General features: G+C 39.5%; 1 protein-coding gene across 4 annotated transcripts in view; it reads left to right on the forward strand.

Moving 5' to 3' along the window:
• The window catches only part of MRPL22 (mitochondrial ribosomal protein L22), a 33,560-nt gene that overhangs the window by 1,197 nt on the left and 14,335 nt on the right, over positions 1-18,028 (forward strand). The window contains exons 1-3 of one of the 4 annotated variants that reach the window (XM_036911002.2): positions 997-1,036; positions 1,116-1,158; positions 8,494-8,629. In XM_036911002.2, coding sequence (XP_036766897.2) covers positions 1,012-1,036; positions 1,116-1,158; positions 8,494-8,629 — 204 coding nt within the window. In that variant the 5' untranslated portion in view covers positions 997-1,011. Of the gene's footprint in view, positions 1-938; positions 1,037-1,115; positions 1,159-5,969; positions 6,017-8,493; positions 8,630-18,028 lie in introns of those variants that run through there. The other 3 variants (XM_057491087.1, XM_057491078.1, XM_057491085.1) reach the window with 3 other exon arrangements.

Raw genomic sequence — 18,028 nt, forward strand, 5'->3', positions numbered from 1 at the left:
GAGCTACTTAAAAAGGTAAAAGTTCAAATCGGAAATCAAAAAGGAAAGGAAGAGTTTCTGCAACTGGGTGGAAATTCTGGCTCTGGATTCTTGGTATTCAAGGAGAAGCAGAATAAAGTTTCTCTTTTGATTTCATTGATTTGAGCACCAACTGTACATGGTAAATGCTTTGGAGGAAAAAGAATGGAAATTTCCTTTCAACACAAGCATGCTAAAATGCTCAGATTCTGCGCCTTCAGTCTACTACTCCTGTACTGCTTGTTTGCACTGGGTACCTGGCACTCCGCATGTAGAAAATGAAACCTGAAATATATATCCTAATATAGAGAGGTCAAACATACATATTTGGATGTGGGTAGAAGCACTATTTTTGGAGGCATCAAATCCAAGATTGACTACTGGTTTTGCCAGCTATTTAAGAGACTTTAACCTATCCTAAGTCTATGTCTTGATTTGAAGAAGGAAGATGATAATCCAAGATTGCTGGGAGGAATACATGAGATTTAGTGAAATGCTGCTGGGCATGTGTGGTAGCAAGTGTCCGATGAATATTAAATCTTGAGGCCAACCTGCAAATTAACAGGGATTAGAACATCTTACTTTGTACTTTAACTGTTTGTTTTTTACAAGAGCTTCGCACACGATTTCTAGTGATCTTTACAAGCCTGGGCCTAGGGATAGTTATTTCTGACGAGAAAACGGAGGCCCACTCAGGTTAGCTTGGTTTGTTTAAGGACTCTGTTTTTCTAATCCTTTCAAACCATTTGTGTGGTGAGGTTTTCCAATTTTTCTGGATCCCGGTGAATTTCCGGAAACTAAGTAGTTTTCGGCCTTTGTTAAGTCATTCATTTCCAGGCAGGGCTGACCTGACCACACGTTGAACTTGGGCTGCGTTTTGCCGTCTCCATGACAACACCACTAGGTTGCGGGCTAAGAAGTTCAGAGGACTGCGCATGTGTCTTGCCCAGATGTCACGTGAGGTAGGAGGCTTCCGTAGAGGGAGGGAGAAAGATGGCGGCAATGCTAGAACGTTTGGGTAAGAATTTCTTAGTGGTAAAGGAGTGGTAGAGGGAGTGGAGGTGGGCGTCTATTGAATGACTGTATTGATATTTCAGGCGCGCTATGGATGCAGAATCTGAGGGGGACGTTGGCCTCGGGGTAAGTTTCTTTGCTCGGAGTTGCAGAAGGGCACAAGTCCTCCTTGCCAGTCTGTCAATTATTAAGTGCCTCTGTGCCAGACTCTGCTTTACGCTCGGGGATTGTGGCGGCGAGCGGGATAGCCAGAGTCTCTGCTTTGTCCTCCCACCTTTCTGCCAGTGTATTGCATAACCCTGAGAAGATCAGGATTAACTATTACCCAACGGACATTGTAAATACCTTTTCTGAACAATCTTCTGATCCCTCTGAATATGTTACTCTCCCAACCATGTTGGGAGCCTTCAGCTTTACTATTTACCTCTCTAGTTACTTGCTTACATGAATATGGACTGTGTCGTAGTAAAATTAATTGCCTGAGGTATCCCAGTTATAGGAAATTTTAAACTTTATACTGTAGTCTCCAGAGCATCCTTCGATCTCAGGACAAAACATTCTTTAAGATTAGGAAATGCAATTGAGTCAGGACTGACAAGAAGCCTTTCCTTGTTCTCTTCTCATTGTCCCTCTTCTGCAGTAGAGCTGTTGGTATTTGGAGATCAATAATCATTGTAAGTTTTTTGATTGGTGCGTTTGTTAGCTTTTTTTGTGGTTTAGTTCATAGGTATTGGAGACAGATAAGTTGTGTGTAAATAACTTTTTGACTCTGATTTTGGAAAAGTTACTTATTCTTTATAAATTTCACTTCTCCTATACGACATGAAAGTAATGGGAACTGAGTTCCCATTATATTTAACTCTGTCCTAGGTTCTTGGGTCGGGGGAATGAAGAAGTGGGCTAAAGAATAAAATAGAAGACAATGGCTGTTAGATTTGTCCACACTTTGCTTCGTTAGATAATCTTCTGTCACTCCATCCCAGCCACACTGACTTTTTCTGAATATGCTTTTGCTTCTTGGCTTTTTTCTGCTGTGCTCCCACTTCCTATCTACAACAGCAGTTGTGTTAATTATTTAAACTCCTGTTCAAATGTTTCCCCCTTAGGAAGTTTTCTCAAATCTCACTAAAAATGATAGAAATTAATTTCTTCTTCCTTTAGCATGTGTGCCTTCAGTAGTGGCTTCATGTATATGTGTCTGGGCCCTTTACTAGCTTGTGTATGTTGGACAAGTGGAGACAGTTTTTGTTTCTCATTCTATTTTCAGCCTAGGGTCCTGCACATAGTGAATATTTTGTTGATGTTTGTTTAAATTGCTCTGCACTGACTTATACTAGAAAGCTCTGAGCAGGTAACTTAGCAGTGTGACTTCAGTCTTTTCATCATTGTAATACCAGAGAGCTAGATTTTGTTACATAATCTCTAAGACTTTCTAGTTCTGAAGTTGTATAATTTTATGAATCCCTATTCTAGATTTTCTAATAGAGAAATGATCATATAAAAACAAAGTAGAGTATAAATAATATGGTAACCATGTAAAATCTTAGGAATTGTTTGATTTTAAGAAATTGCCACAGCCACCCCAGCCTCAGCCACCCCTACTCTGATCAATCAGCTGCCACCAGCATGAAGGTAAGACCCTCCACTAGCAAAAAGATTACAACTTGCTGAAAGCTCAAATGAGGGTTAGCAATTTCTAGCAGTAAAATATTTTTAAATTAAGGTATGTACATTGTTTTTTGACATAATGCTATCATATACTTAATTGGCTACAATATAGTGTAAACATAACTTTTATATTCACTGGGAAATCATAAAGTTCATTTGGCTTCTTTTGTTGGGCTCTTTGCTTTATTGTGGTGGCCTGGAACTGCTCCTGCAGTATCTGTGAGGTAGGCCTGTAGTCTCTGCCCTCATCGAGTGGAGTCTAGTGAGGGAGGCAAATAAGGAAAATTGTGCAATATAGAGTGCATTAGATAGTGACAAGTACTTAGGAGAAAATGAAAGAAAAATGGGAATAGGAATTGTGTGTATTTGGGAGTGTGGGGGTTCACCAAGAGGATTACATTTGAGTTCTTAAGGAAATGAGGAGCAAGCTACCAAGCTGTGCCAACATTTGAGAAAACAGCATTCTGAACAGATGGAATGGGAAGTGCAAAGTCTCTGGGGAGGGAACATACTCATATGGTCAAAAACAGTGAGTGGAAGGAGGGAGATAGTAGTAGAAGATGAAGTCAGAGAGGAGGAAGAAGTAGGAGATCATGTAGATACCTTATGGGTCAGTGTAAGTACTTTGACTTCTATTCAGAGTGAGATGGGAAACCATTGATGGTTTTGAGTATGGGAATGACATCATCTGACTTATGGTTATGAGTGGTTCTTTCGGCTGCTGTGTAGTGAATAGACCAGAGTGGGGGTGGGGAGTAAGGATGGAAGTAGAGGTCATTGAATATTACAGGTAAGAGATTATGATGGCTTGGATTTGGGTGGCTATGAAGGTGGGTGAATGGTGGATTCTGGCAGAATTTTAATGACAGCTGACAGAACCTGCTGATGAATTGAATGTGGGTTGTGAGAAAGAAGGGTGACATCAGGGTTTGCTTATGACCTGAGCAGCTGGAAGGATGGAGTTGCCATTTACTGAGATAAGAAGATTTCCAGAAGATCCAGTTTTGGGGTGAATATCAGAAATTCAGTTTGGGGCTTGTTAGGTTTGAGATGTCCACTGAGCTTCTAAGTAAAGACATGATTAGGCAATTGTGTATATGAGTTTAGTGTTTGGGAAAGGCATGTAAATTTGGGAGTCATCCGTACATGAAAAGTATTTAAAGCTGTTAGATTGGTTGACTTCACCATGAGAGTGAGGGCAGATAGAAAGCACAAGACTACAAGCACTGATTCCTTACCTGAGGCAGCCAACATTTACAGATCAGGGAGGTGAGGAAACAATGAAGAAGAGTGTGGAAGAGTGGCCAGAGAGGTGAGAGGAAAACCCAGAGTGTGGTGTCCCGGAACCCAAGTAAAGAAAGTGTCTCAAGGAAGAACGAGTCTCAGGAAGATGCAATACTGTGGTTTGTAAGAAATATATGTACTTGGTCATTCATATGACCAAAATATATTTCTCATATATATTTGGTCTTTGTCCATGGTCCTGGCACAGTTCCCAAAACCCTTGGGAGTTTCTGAGCAATAAGAGCAATGAGAGCATCTTTCGTCATCACATTTGGTCTCTTGTCCTCAGTTCCTGAAATTGCTTCAGATCCATAAAGATGAAATGGGTGTTCCGTTATTCATAACAACTCCTTTTCATTGCAGTTGGGTTTGTGTTATCGAGGTGGCTTTTGGGCAGCACTTAGGAATGGGGGCTGGTTGCTAGGGGAACCAGCCTTGATCAGACGGGTGGAACTTTCAGACCTACCCCCAGATTTAGGGAGGGGAGAGGGGCTGGAGTTAAATCAATGACTCGTAGCCAATGATTTAATTAGTCATGCCTATGTAATGAAGCTGCCATAAAAATCCAAAGGAAGAGGTTCAAAGAGCTTCCAAATGCCACTGTGCTGGAGCCCCAAGCTCCATGAGGCCAGACGCTCCTTTCTGTTTGGCGTCCCACACTGTGTATTTATATCCTTTAATATCTCCTGTAATAAGTTGGTAATTAGTGAATAAATGGGTTTCCCAAGTTCTGGCAGCTTCCCTAGCATACTAACCACATCCAAGGAGAGAGGCTTGACAAGACAACCTCTGATTTATAGCCAGCCAGCCAGAAGCAACAGGTAACAGGTAATAGTGTCAGAATTAAGTTGAATTGTAGGATATCCAGCTGGTGTTGGAGACTTGCTTGTTGGTGATATGAGGAACCTTCCTCCCTACCTGACATTAAAATTGTTGGGTGGTCAGACCCCTTTTACTAGAGATACTTAGATCATTCTCAGATGAGGACTGTCATTGACCATTGGATTTTACAACACAGATATCTTTGATGACCTTGATAAAGCAGTTTTGGTGGAGTGATGGAGGCAAAAGCCTGATTGGGGAGGGTAAAGGGTGAATGGATGTGTGGAATTAGAGATGGGGAGTTTAGGAAACCAGGAGTTTTGTGGCAGTAGATGGATGGTCTTGGTCAGGGGACGGTTTGTTTAAGTTGGGAGATATTAAAGTTTATTTGTTTAATGATGGGAGTGAGCCAGTAAAGAGGAAAAAAGTGATGGAAAGAGGGAGGAAAGACTTTCCGGAACAATGTCACTGAGTAAGTGAGAAGGAATGGGATCCAGGGAGCAAGGGATGAGATTGGTACTAGCTAGGGCATGGGCAGTTCATTTGTAATGACAAGAGAAGGTAGTATGTGTGGACATGGATGCAGGTGGGGATACACATTAGGTGGTGGGAGCTTGTGGACTTTCTCTTCTGTTTCATTTTCTTAGTGAAATAAGCATGGCTTTCAGCTGAGACTTAGTTTGGGGGAAGAGATATGGAAAGTTTGACTAGCAAGAAGAGGTATGAAGTTTGTCTATAGAGACTAGGAGAGTAAATAGACTAGGGAATGTAGTAGGAAAGCCAAGCAGACGTAAGGGCCCACTTGGGGCTTATGAATAAGAATGTAAAATTTATGCTTTCAGTCATCCTTGGCTTATGTAGTGAGAAATGAGAAAATCTGGCTTGTTAACCATTCACATGTGTATGGCATGGTAACAGAAACCTTTTGGAAGAGAGGATCATGTTCTCTAGTTTACAAAAACTAGCACTGTTTCTGTTTCTTTGTTTTTTCACTCACCCTTGAGCTAGTTAGTGATGTTCACCTGGGGGCAGTTTTGCTTCCCCTGCTCCATAGGACATTTGGCAATATCTGAGATATTGTGGTCACAGCTTGGGCAGGGGGTGCAACTGGCATCCAGTGGGAAGTGATGAGGAACCTTAGTAAACATCATACAAGGTACAGGGCAGAACAGTAAAGAATGATTTGGTCCCAAACGTCAGCAGTGCAAAGGTTGAGAAACTCATTATGGTCCAAAATTGCTGGAATTCATTGTTTTTTTGTTTGCTAAACTCTTTTTCTTGTTTGATTGTCCTTGACTTTCACAAAGTAAAATTATACTGAGTTATGGGAATATATGCTTCAGCCCTCTATTTTAGATTTTAACTGAAGCAAAACAGAGGATGTTCTTTTATTCAGTCTCAAGGTGGGGTTAACTTAATGTTAACAGAAGTAAATTTGGGAAAAGAGTTTTTCACTTTGATGCATATGATATGATTTTCTCAAGACTGAGCCTGAGGCCAGTGCTACCTTCACCTGGGCCTTGGGTGTACACCATATTTCAAAATGAACTATGAGGAATAAATAGGAAGTGTTGGTTTTCTCACATTGTGACTTTAGACAATTTCAAATACCCTCTTTTATTTGAATTACCTCTTAATCCTAAAATTTGGCTTATCTCTGCTACTCTTCAGTGCCAGTGACTATGGGCAGAATCTGAAAAGTGATTCTTAAACTTAATCCTGAAGTAGTGGTAGATAGAAAGGAGCAGAATACTGAGAGGAAGGGGATTCATAAGCTAGTTACAGTGTACCACCTGCTCTCTGCTTGAGCTCTGGCAGTATTGCTGTTCTGTGGGGACTTATGTGGATGCTGTCTGTACGGGCCCTGTGGGGAACTGGTTCATGCCCACCTTCCCTCACCCAGTTTACAGAGCTGGTGAAGGTGAAGGGATTTGGGTTTCCTATTAATGATATTTTATAACATTTCAAATTTCTAAGTGATAAAAGTTGATCCTGGTTGCCTTTCAGTGTTTGTTTATTTTACTGTTTTTAAGTTTTAACTTACTTCGGTTCTTTAGAATGCTAACAATAAGCTAGAGCTTTAAGCAGACTTAAAATTTAGTATTTGTTGGAAAGCAGTTTTATAGAAGGAAATGGGTACTATTAGCCATATTATTATAATCCATGCTAATATGTGTTAATTCCACCAGCTTCCTTTTCTTGAGTTTGTTTAAAAAGTTTTCATAAAAGCCTTAAGTTTTAAATTAGTTTTATTTTCAATTTTACCTTATGGTTACTTCATTTTCTACTTTAATTCAGTGTTCTTCCAATGGTTGGCCAGGAGAGGGTGCATAAGAACTTTTGATTAAGTATAATTCTGAATCAAGTACCCTGTTTGGAATATATTTTAATTTAATTTTATTACAGTTTAGTATTTGCTTGATAATTTATTTTCTGAACCATTTGAGCCATGAAAGTGTTGTAGGTTTTGAAAGAAAGCTTTGCCATTTTTAACTCATAATGTGTTTAATTTATTAATTCACTAAAGGTATTCATTTGTTTTGAGGACTATAGGGGCACTGTGCTAGATGTGGGGGATACAGAAGGCATGGTCCTCACCTGCAAGCAGTTTTTCAGACTGGTTAGTGTTGTAGTAGTTTCTTTGAAGAAGAGTTAAATAGAAGCCAAGGGATTTGTGTTTCTGTAATTATGCTGTCAACAATGAGATCAGAGATAGAATTAAAGTTTGGAGAGACCCTGGAGATGAAGTACTCCAATTCCTCTTTTCATAGAGAAAGAAATTGAGGCCCAAAGAGGTGACAGACTTAGGGTGTCCACTATTTACAACTTTGTAGAAATGAACAATAATGATTATAAACATGAGAAGGTTTGCAACTGTGTACATGAAGTTTATAATTCACAGTGTTTATTTTTATTTTTTTGGAAAACAGGAGAGATGAACTTTAAGAGTGCCTATTTTAAAATTAATACCAGCCATCAGTGTTTACCATGTACTAGACACTGCAGGGTGTGGCATGTTATTTATCCACCAGCAACAGAATGAAGTAGATATTATTCTCCTCATATGAAAAGTAGTAATACCTAAAATTTATTGACTCCTGCTAAGTGCCAGGTTAAGTATTTTACTTACAGTATCTTATTTGAGCTCCTTAAGATGCCTATATGGTAATTACTATTATTACTCCATTTACTGATGGGAAAACAGATCTAGAAAGTTATGTGACTTCCACAGGCCATTTACCTTGTATTAGAGTTGAGATTTAGACTCTTGTCTATTTGACTCCATAGTCTCTGCCCTTAATGCCTGGCTTATAGTTTTATTAGGAAATCCTGCCCTCTAACATTGTGCATCTTAATTTTGTGCTTTTCAGTTAAAATGTTGAAACCTAAATGTGGATAGCAAACGTACAGATTATGTCAAGTATTTTGTCGGCACTGAACTTAGTATGAGGATGTAGATGGTGAACTTGAGGTAGAGTAGGGGTGGTGAGCCACTAGGAGAATATATTTTTAAAATTCTTTAGCCTGAAGGCTTTGCCAAGTGTATCATCCAACTGCCTATATTGTGTGAGAATCTGCCAGTGTACAACTGAGTATTTAAGTTTGGATTAAATACTTATTCAGTATTCATGTGCCAGATATGTCCTTCATGCTAGGAAAGATTTCTAAGTCTCTGTTGTTTTACAGGCTTCTTTCGTCTCACAATGTTTTATACCAGTCACATATCCACACAAGTGTTTCTCTTGACATTTCTCGAAAATGGGAGAAGAAGAATAAAATTGTTTACCCTCCACAACTGCCTGGAGAACCTCGGAGACCAGCGGTAAGTTTGTGGGTAGAGTATCTCTTAATTTTGATAAAGAACTCTTACTCTTGTATGGCTAGCAGTGACTTACTGTTCCATGTTAAGAAAATGAGAAATTATACAGCAATTTGCACAATCCTTTAATTGATAAAGAAAATGTTCTAGATTTATCTTTTTGGAAGTTTAAAAAAATCTTTGTTTTACTTAATTGTTTGCTTTGACTTATCTTCCTCTTTAAGGCCTTAACTCTAAACTAAGCTAACAGTTTAAGACCTATTGATTTGTGATCACAAGAGGCTTGCCAATGGATTCTTTTTTTTTTTTTTTTTAAATTATTATTTTTTATTGAAGGGTAGTTGACGCACAGTATTACATTACATTAGTTTAAAGTGTACAACAGAGTGGTAAAACATTTATATACATAATTCTAGGTTCCAGCTATCACCCTACCAAGCTGTTACAATATCTCTCATATTTATTGATCAAATGGTTGTTAACGACAATAAAATTCTGTATAGGGGAGTCAATGCTCAATGCACAATCATTAATCCACCCCAAGCCTAATTTTCGTCAGTCTCCAATCTTCTGAGGCATAACAAACAAGTTCTTACATGGAGAACAAATTCTTACATAATGAATAAGTTACATGGTGAACAGTACAAGGGCAGTCATCACAGAAGCTTTCAGTTTTGCTCATGCATTATGAACTATAAACAGTCAGTTCAAATATGAATACTCATTTGGTTTTTATACTTGATTTATATGTGGATACCACATTTCTCTCTTTATTATGATTATTTTTAATAAAATGCTGAAGTGGTAGGTAGATACAAGATAAAGGTAGAAAACATAGTTTAGTGTTGTAAGAGAGCAAATGTAGATGATCAGGTGTGTGCCTGTAGACTATGTGTTAATCCAAGCTAGACCAGAGCAATAAAACATCCACGTATGCAGATTTCTCTCAGAACAGGGGGGGTGAGGTTCTAAGCCTCACCTCTGTTGATCCCCAATTTCTCACCTGATGGCCCCCCTGCGACTGTGCCTGTCTTAGGTTGTTCCTCCCTTGAGGAATCTTACCCGTCTCTGGCTAACCAGTCATCTTCCGGGGCCATACAGGGAAATGTGAAGTTGGTAAGTGAGAGAGAAGCCTTATTGTTTGAAAAGGTTAGCTTTTTACTTCTTTGCATATTTATGCCCTGTGGCTTCTATGCCCAGCATTTGTCTTGAGGTATCTTTACCACTTGGAAGAATTAATGCCCAGCATTTGTCTTGAGGTATCTTTACCACTTGGAAGAATTATGATACTCGGTAAATTTGACATGAGGCACGAATTCTATTTAAGGGTTGTAATTAGGAACGGAGAAGAAAAGCTATAGAAGTAGCAGGCGGAAGAAAACATGGGAAGATTGATTATTTCTTTGACATATCTTCTTGTAGAGTAACTTCAGCATGGATAGGTTTTAAGCTACTACTTAAATTGCGCACACACATTAACATAATAGGAGTATAGTTACATAACCAAAGCATACCTGTAATTACCAGCCATCTCCAGTGAAACCAAGAAAACCAGTTAGGCACCTTAGGCATTTGTGAAAACTTATCTATGATATGGTGGATATTGTCCAACTGAACTTGAACCGTCTGAGACAAATCAGACAAATTAAAACAACCCATTCCTGAGGAATGTTCACCTCCCTTATGTTCTTTTAACAGTAAATAGTCTGTAGTTGTAAGATTTTGGAGCGCTACAATTTGCACTTCTCCTAATTCTTGATTGAGTTCCAACAGTATAGATCCAGTCAAATTTGTTGTTTTACTGTATGCACAGGCCAGCTTAGATATCTCCTTCCTCATTCCCATGGCAAGTCCAGGAACTGGTGGGATGAGTGCATCTACAGCTGTAGCAGTGCGTGGATCTTTGTTGGGGTTTTTTGATGATCATCTTCTGGCATGAGTCTTCCAGAGAGTGCTGATGTTGGAAGTTCTTTTTCATATCGTATCTTAGTTCATTTTCGGGGTAGCCCAATTAGGCTTTGATCCTCTGTATAAACACAAACAGACCCTTTGCCTACACTTTTATATGCCCTTTATACCCTTGTGTAGAACTTGTTGGAGGTTACCACACAGGCACTGCCCTTTTTTTTTTTTTTTTGCTTTGTTTTTGGTATCACTAATCTACACTTACATGACGAATGTTATGTTTACTAGGCTCTCCCCTATACCAGGTCTCCCCTATAAACCCCTTTACAGTCACTGTCCATCAGCATAGCAAAATGTTGTAGAATCACTACTTGCCTTCTCTGTGTTGTACAGCCCTCCCTTTTCTCCTACCCCCCCATGCATATTAATCTTAATACCCCCCTACTTCTCACCCCCTTATCCCTCCCTACCCACCCATCCTCCCCAGTCCCTTTCCCTTTGGTACCTGTTAGTCCATTCTTGAGTTCTGTGATTCTGCTGCTGTTTTGTTCCTTCAGTTTTTCCTTTGTTCTTATATTCCAAAGATAAGTGAAATCATTTGGTATTTCTCTTTCTCCGCTTGGCTTGTTTCACTGAGCATAATACCCTCCAGCTCCATCCATGTTGCTGCAAATGATTGGATTTGCCCTTTTCTTATGGCTGAGTAGTATTCCATTGTGTATATGTACCACATCTTCTTTATCCATTCATCTATCGATGGACATTTAGGTTGCTTCCAATTCTTGGCTATTGTAAATAGTGCTGTGATAAACATAGGGGTGCATCTGTCTTTCTCAAACTTGATTGCTGCATTCTTAGGGTAAATTCCTAGGAGTGGAATTCCTGGGTCAAATGGTAAGTCTGTTTTGAGCATTTTGATGTACCTCCATACTGCTTTCCACAATGGTTGAACTAACTTACATTCCCACCAGCAGTGTAGGAGGGTTCCCCTTTCTCCACAGCCTCGCCAACATTTGTTGTTGTTTGTCTTTTGGATGGCAGCCATCCTTACTGGTGTGAGTTGATACCTCATTGTAGTTTTAATTTGCATTTCTCTGATAATTAGCGATGTGGAGCATCTTTTCATGTGTCTGTTGGCCATCTGTATTTCTCTTTTAGAGAACTGTCTGTTCAGTTCCTCTGCCCATTTTTTAATTGGGTTATTTGTTTTTTGTTTGTTGAGGCGTGTGAGCTCTTTATATATTCTGGACGTCAAGCCTTTATCGGATGTGTCATTTTCAAATATATTCTCCCATACTGTAGGGATCCTTCTTGTTCTATTGATGGTGTCTTTTGCTGTACAGAAGCTTTTCAGCTTAATATAGTCCCACTTACTCATTTTTGCTGTTGTTTTCCTTGCCCGGGGAGATATGTTGAAGAAGAGGTCACTCATGTTTATGTCTAAGAGGTTTTCGCCTATGTTTTCTTCCAAGACTTTAATGGTTTCATGGCTTACATTCAGGTCTTTGATCCATTTTGAGTTTACTTTTGTATATGGGGTTAGACAATGGTCCAGTTTCATTCTCCTACATGTAGCTGTCCAGTTTTGCCAGCACCACCTGTTGAAGAGACTGTCATTTTGCCATTGTATGTCCATGGCTCCTTTATCAAATATTAATTGACCATATATGTCTGGGTTAATGTCTGGATTCTCTAGTCTGTTCCATTGGTCTGTGGCTCTGCTCTTGTGCCAGTACCAAATTGTCTTGATTACTATGGCTTTATAGTAGAGCTTGAAGTTGGGGAGTGAGATCCCCCCTACTTTATTCTTCTTTCTCAGGATTGCTTTGGCTATTCGGGGTCTTTGGTGTTTCCATATGAATTTTTCAATTATTTGTTCCAGTTCATTGAAGAATGTTGCTGGTAGTTTCATAGGGATTGCATCAAATCTGTATATTGCTTTGGGCAGGATGGCCATTTTGACGATATTAATTCTTCCTAGCCACGAGCATGGGATGAGTTTCCATCTGTTAGTGTCCCCTTTAATTTCTCTTAAGAGTGACTTGTAGTTTTCAGAGTATAAGTCTTTCACTTCTTTGGTTAGGTTTATTCCTAGGTATTTTATTTTTTTTGATGCAATTGTGAATGGAGTTGTTTTCCTGATTTCTCTTTCTGTTGGTTCATTGTTAGTATATAGGAAAGCCACAGATTTCTGTGTGTTGATTTTGTATCCTGCAACTTTGCTGTATTCTGATATCAGTTCTAGTAGTTTTGGGGTGGAGTCTTTGGGGTTTTTTATGTACAGTATCATGTCATCTGCAAATAGTGACAGTTTAACTTCTTCTTTACCAATCTGGATTTCTTGTATTTCTTTGTTTTGTCTAATTGCAGTGGCTAGGACCTCCAGTACTATGTTAAATAACAGTGGAGAGAGTGGGCATCCCTGTCTAGTTCCCGATCTCAGAGGAAATGCTTTCAGCTTCTCGCTGTTCAATATAATGTTGGCTGTGGGTTTATCATAGATGGCCTTTATTATGTTGAGGTACTTGCCCTCTATTCCCATTTTGCTGAGAGTTTTTAACATGAATGGATGTTTAACTTTGTCAAATGCTTTTTCAGCATCTATGAAGATGATCATGTGGTTTTTGTCTTTCTTTTTGGTGATGTGGTGGATGATGTTGATGGACTTTCGAATGTTGTACCATCCTTGCATCCCTGGGATGAATCCCACTTGGTCATGGTGTATGATCCTTTTGATGTATTTTTGAATTCGGTTTGCTAATATTTTGTTGAGTATTTTTGCATCTACGTTCATCAGGGATCTTGGTCTGTAGTTTTCTTTTTTGGTGGGGTCTTTGCCTGGTTTTGGTATTAGGGTGATGTTAGCTTCATAGAATGAGTTTGGGAGTATCCCCTCCTCCTCTATTTTTTGGAAAACTTTAAGGAGAATGGGTATTATGTCTTCCCTGTATGTCTGATAAAATTCCGAGGTAAATCCATCTGGCCTGGGGGTTTTGTTCTTTGGTAGTTTTTTGATTACCGCTTCAATTTCGTTGCTGGTAATTGGTCTGTTTAGATTTTCTGTTTCTTTCTGGGTCAATCTTGGAAGGTTATATTTTTCTAGGAAGTTGTCCATTTCTCCTAGGTTTCCCAGCTTGTTAGCATATAGGTTTTCATAGTATTCTCCAATAATTCTTTGCATTTCCGTGGGGTCCGTCGTGATTTTTCCTTTCTCGTTTCTGATACTGTTGATTTGTGTTGACTCTCTTTTCTTCTTAATAAGTCTGGCTAGAGGCTTATCTATTTTGTTTATTTTCTCGAAGAACCAGCTCTTGGTTTCATTGATTTTTGCTATTGTTTTATTCTTCTCAATTTTATTTATTTCTTCTCTGATCTTTATTATGTCCCTCCTTCTGCTGACCTCAGGCCTCATCTGTTCTTCTTTTTCCAATTTCGATAATTGTGACATTAGACCATTCATTTGGGATTGCTCTTCCTTTTTTAAATATGCTTGGATTGCTACATACTTTCCTCTTAAGACTGCTTTTGCTGTGTCCCACAGCAGTTGGGGCTTAGTGTTGTTGTTGTCATTTGTTTCCATATATTGCTGGATCTCCATTTTGATTTGGTCATTGATCCATTGATTATTTATGAGCGTGTTGTTAAGCCTCCATGTGTTTGTGAGCCTCTTTGCTTTCTTTGTACAGTTTATTTCTAGTTTTATGCCTTTGTGGTCTGAAAAGTTGGTTGGTAGGATTTCAATCTTTTGGAATTTTCTGAGGCTCTTTTTGTGGCCTAGTATGTGGTCTATTCTGGAGAATGTTCCATGTGCACTTGAAAAGAATGTGTATCCCGCTGCTTTTGGATGTAGAGTTCTATAGATGTCTATTAGGTCCATCTGCTCTACTGTGTTGTTCAGTGCTTCCGTGTCCTTCCTTATTTTCTGCCCAGTGGATCTATCCTTTGGGGTGAGTGGTGTGTTGAAGTCTCCTAGAATGAATGCATTGCAGTCTATATCCCCCTTTAGTTCTGTTAGTATTTGTTTCACATATGCTGGTGCTCCTGTGTTGGGTGCATATATATTTAGATTGGTTATATCCTCTTGTTTGACTGAGCCCTTTATCATTATGTAGTGTCCTTCTTTATCTCTTGTTACTTTCTTTGTTTTGAAGTCTATTTTGTCTGATATTAGTACTGCAACCCCTGCTTTCTTCTCAGTGTTGTTTGCTTGAAATATGTTTTTCCATCCCTTGACTTTTAGTCTGTACATGTCTTTGGGTTTGAGGTGAGTTTCTTGTAAGCAGCATATAGATGGGTCTTGCTTTTTTATCCATTCTGTTACTCTGTGTCTTTTGATTGGTGCATTCAACCCATTAACATTTAGGGTGACTATTGAAAGATATGTACTTATTGCCATTGCAGGCTTTAAATTCGTGGTTACCAAAGGTTCAAGGTTAGCCTCTTTAGTATCTTACTGCCTAACTTAGCTCGCTTATTGAGCTGTTATATACACTGTCTGGAGATTCTTTTCTTCTCTCCCTTCTTGTTCCTCCTCCTCGATTCTTCATATGTTGGGTGTTTTGTGCTGTGCTCTTTCTAGGAGTTCTCCCATCTAGAGCAGTCCCTGTAAGATGTTCTGTAGAGGTGGTTTGTGGAAAGCAAATTCCCTCAGCTTTTGTTTGTCTGGGAATTGTTTAATCCCACCGTCATATTTGAATGATAGTCGTGCTAGATACAGTATCCTTGGTTCAAGGCCCTTCTGTTTCATTGTATTAAATATATCATGCCATTCTCTTCTGGCCTGTAGGGTTTCTGTTGAGAAATCTGACGTTAGCCTGATGGGTTTTCCTTTATAGGTGACCTTTTTCTCTCTAGCTGCCTTTAACACTCTTTCCTTGTCCTTGATCTTTGCCATTTTAATTATTATGTGTCTTGGTGTTGCCCTTCTTGGATCCTTTCTGTTGGGGGTTCTGTGTATTTCCGTGGTCTGTTTGATTACTTCCTCCCCCAGTGTGGGGAAGTTTTCAGCAATTATTTCTTCTACGATACTTTCCATCTCTTTTCCTCTCTCTTCTTCTTCTGGGACCCCTATAATACGGATATTGTTCTTTTTGGATTGGTCACACAGTTCTCTTAATATTGTTTCATTTCTGGAGATCCTTTTGTCTCTCTCTATGTCAGCTTCTATGCGTTCCTGTTCTCTGATTTCAATTCCATCAATGGCCTCTTGCATTCTATCCATTCTGCTTATAAACCCTTCCAGAGTTTGTTTCATTTCTGCGATCTCCTTTCTGGCATCTGTGATCTCCTTCCGGACTTCATCCCATTTCTCTTGCGTATTTCTCTGCATCTCTGTCAGCATGTTTATGATTCTTATTTTGAATTCTTTTTCAGGGAGACTGGTTAGGTCTGTCTCCTTCTCTGGTGTTGTCTCTGTGATCTTTGTCTGCCTGTAGCTTTGCCTTTTCATGGTGATAGGAATAGTCTGCAGAACTGGGACGAGTGACGGCTGGAAGGACTTCCTTTCTTGTTGGTTTGTGGCCCTCCTCTCCTGGGGGAACAGCGACCTCTAGTGGCTTGTGCTGCGCAGCTGCGCGCAGACAGGGTTTCTGCTTCCTGCCCGGCTGCTATGGAGTTAATCTCCGCTGTTGCTGTGGGCGTGGCCTGGCTCGGGCAGCTGCTCCAAAATGGTGGAGTCGCGTTGGAGCAGGAGCTGCTGGGAGGCTATTTATCTCCGTAAGGGGCCTCCCTGCTCCCTGCAGCCCAGGGGTTAGGGTGCCCAGAGATCCCGGATTCCCTACCTCTGGATTAAGTGACCCGTCCTGCCCCTTTAAGACTTCCAAAAAGCACCCGCCAAAACAAAACAACGACCACCAAAAAAAATTTTTTAATTAAAAAAAAAAAAAAAGGTGGTCGTTCGTTTTTCTTTATTCTCCAGTGCCAGCCTCAGGCCTCTGCTCACCGGTCTTTCTGCCCTGTTTCCCTAGTATTGGGGTCCCTATCCCTTTAAGACTTCCAAAAAGCGCTCGCCGAAACAAAACAGCAAAAAAGCAAAAAAAAAATGGTCGCGCGCTTTTCTTATGTCCTCTGGCGCCCAGCCTCCAGTGCCCGCTCACTGTTCTTGCTGCCCTGTTTTCCCAGTATCGAGGGCCCTGCACTCTGGTCCGGATGGCGGGGGCTGGGTGTTCGGCAGCCCTGGGCTCCGTCTCCCTCCCGCTCTGCCTGCTCTTCTCCGGCCGGGAGTTGGGGGGATGGGCGCTCGGCTCCCGCCGGGCCGGGGCTTGTATCTTACCCCCTTTGCGAGCCGCTGGGTTCTCTCAGGTGCGGATGTGGTCTGGATATTGTCCTGTGTCCTCTGGTCTTTATTCTAGGAAGGGTTGTCTTTGTTATATTTTCATAGATATATGTTGTTTTGGGAGGAGATTTCCGCTGCTCTACTCACGCCGCCATCTTCCGCCCCCACGTCCCCTCTTTTTCGCCAATGGATTCTTGATAATGGTACATGAGGAGTTGGCAAGAATGACTTCAACCATTGGCCAATATTTAAATCAAATACATTTTTTTCCAGTGTTTTATATTTGAACATAGGCACACTGTGTGTATTTTTTAATTCATAAACCTTTGGACTAAGGTTTTAGTTTAATCATTGGATTCCTTCCAGTGATAAGGAGTTTTACCTTTAGTTACTCCGATTTCTTTTACTCTCTCTAAACTGGTAGAGATTGCTCTAGTCTGAGGTAGGAGACTGATTTTCAGCTTAATGTGAATTTGCTGTGGAATATATACACATCTGTTTAAAAATTTAAAGCAAGTAATAGCATAAACAAGATTGGAACATTTGAATCCTTAAGAAAATAAACTGTGATAAGTACTTAGAAACAGAATTGCTGTGTTAATTATAAATCATTCAATTTAGCAAACATCTGTTAAAGGTCTGTGGGATTTAAGGCTATGGTGTAATTTATACCTTTAAAGAATGTCATTTGCTTAATTTTGATATGAACTTGACAGTATACATTTTATTAAGATTCATTTGCTTTCTACATATTGTTCTGAATTAAGACAGTTTTATGTTTTCTGTTATTTTCTGATTTAGGGAAGTTAATTTGTTAATTTAAGGAGCTCCAACCTGACTGGGAAATAAGAGGAAAAAGAGATGCTAATTGTTCAAGCAAGTAACTATAACTTTCGCATTTTATCATGCCATCAGAACTTAAAATTTAGATTTGTCACAGAATCTGTGCTATTAAAAATTGACTCCATTTTGTAATTAACCAAAATATAGAAGAAATTACACATTTGTACAAATTTCATAAACTAATATTTATTATAATTAATGAACTTTATTTCTTACTTCAGCTCTTTGAACTTAGATATATTAATTGGAAGTAAAGAAATCTAATGATATTTGTCAGGTCTAGAATCTAAAAGCAAAATTTTGTTTTATAGTACCAGTCTTTTTGGATGTTAAGACAGATGTAGTTCAGGAGACATAACAAATGGCAGAATTCAAATAGT

This window comes from Manis pentadactyla, chromosome 2 (assembly GCF_030020395.1).
Source record: "Manis pentadactyla isolate mManPen7 chromosome 2, mManPen7.hap1, whole genome shotgun sequence".
NCBI classification, from domain to species: domain Eukaryota; kingdom Metazoa; phylum Chordata; class Mammalia; order Pholidota; family Manidae; genus Manis; species Manis pentadactyla.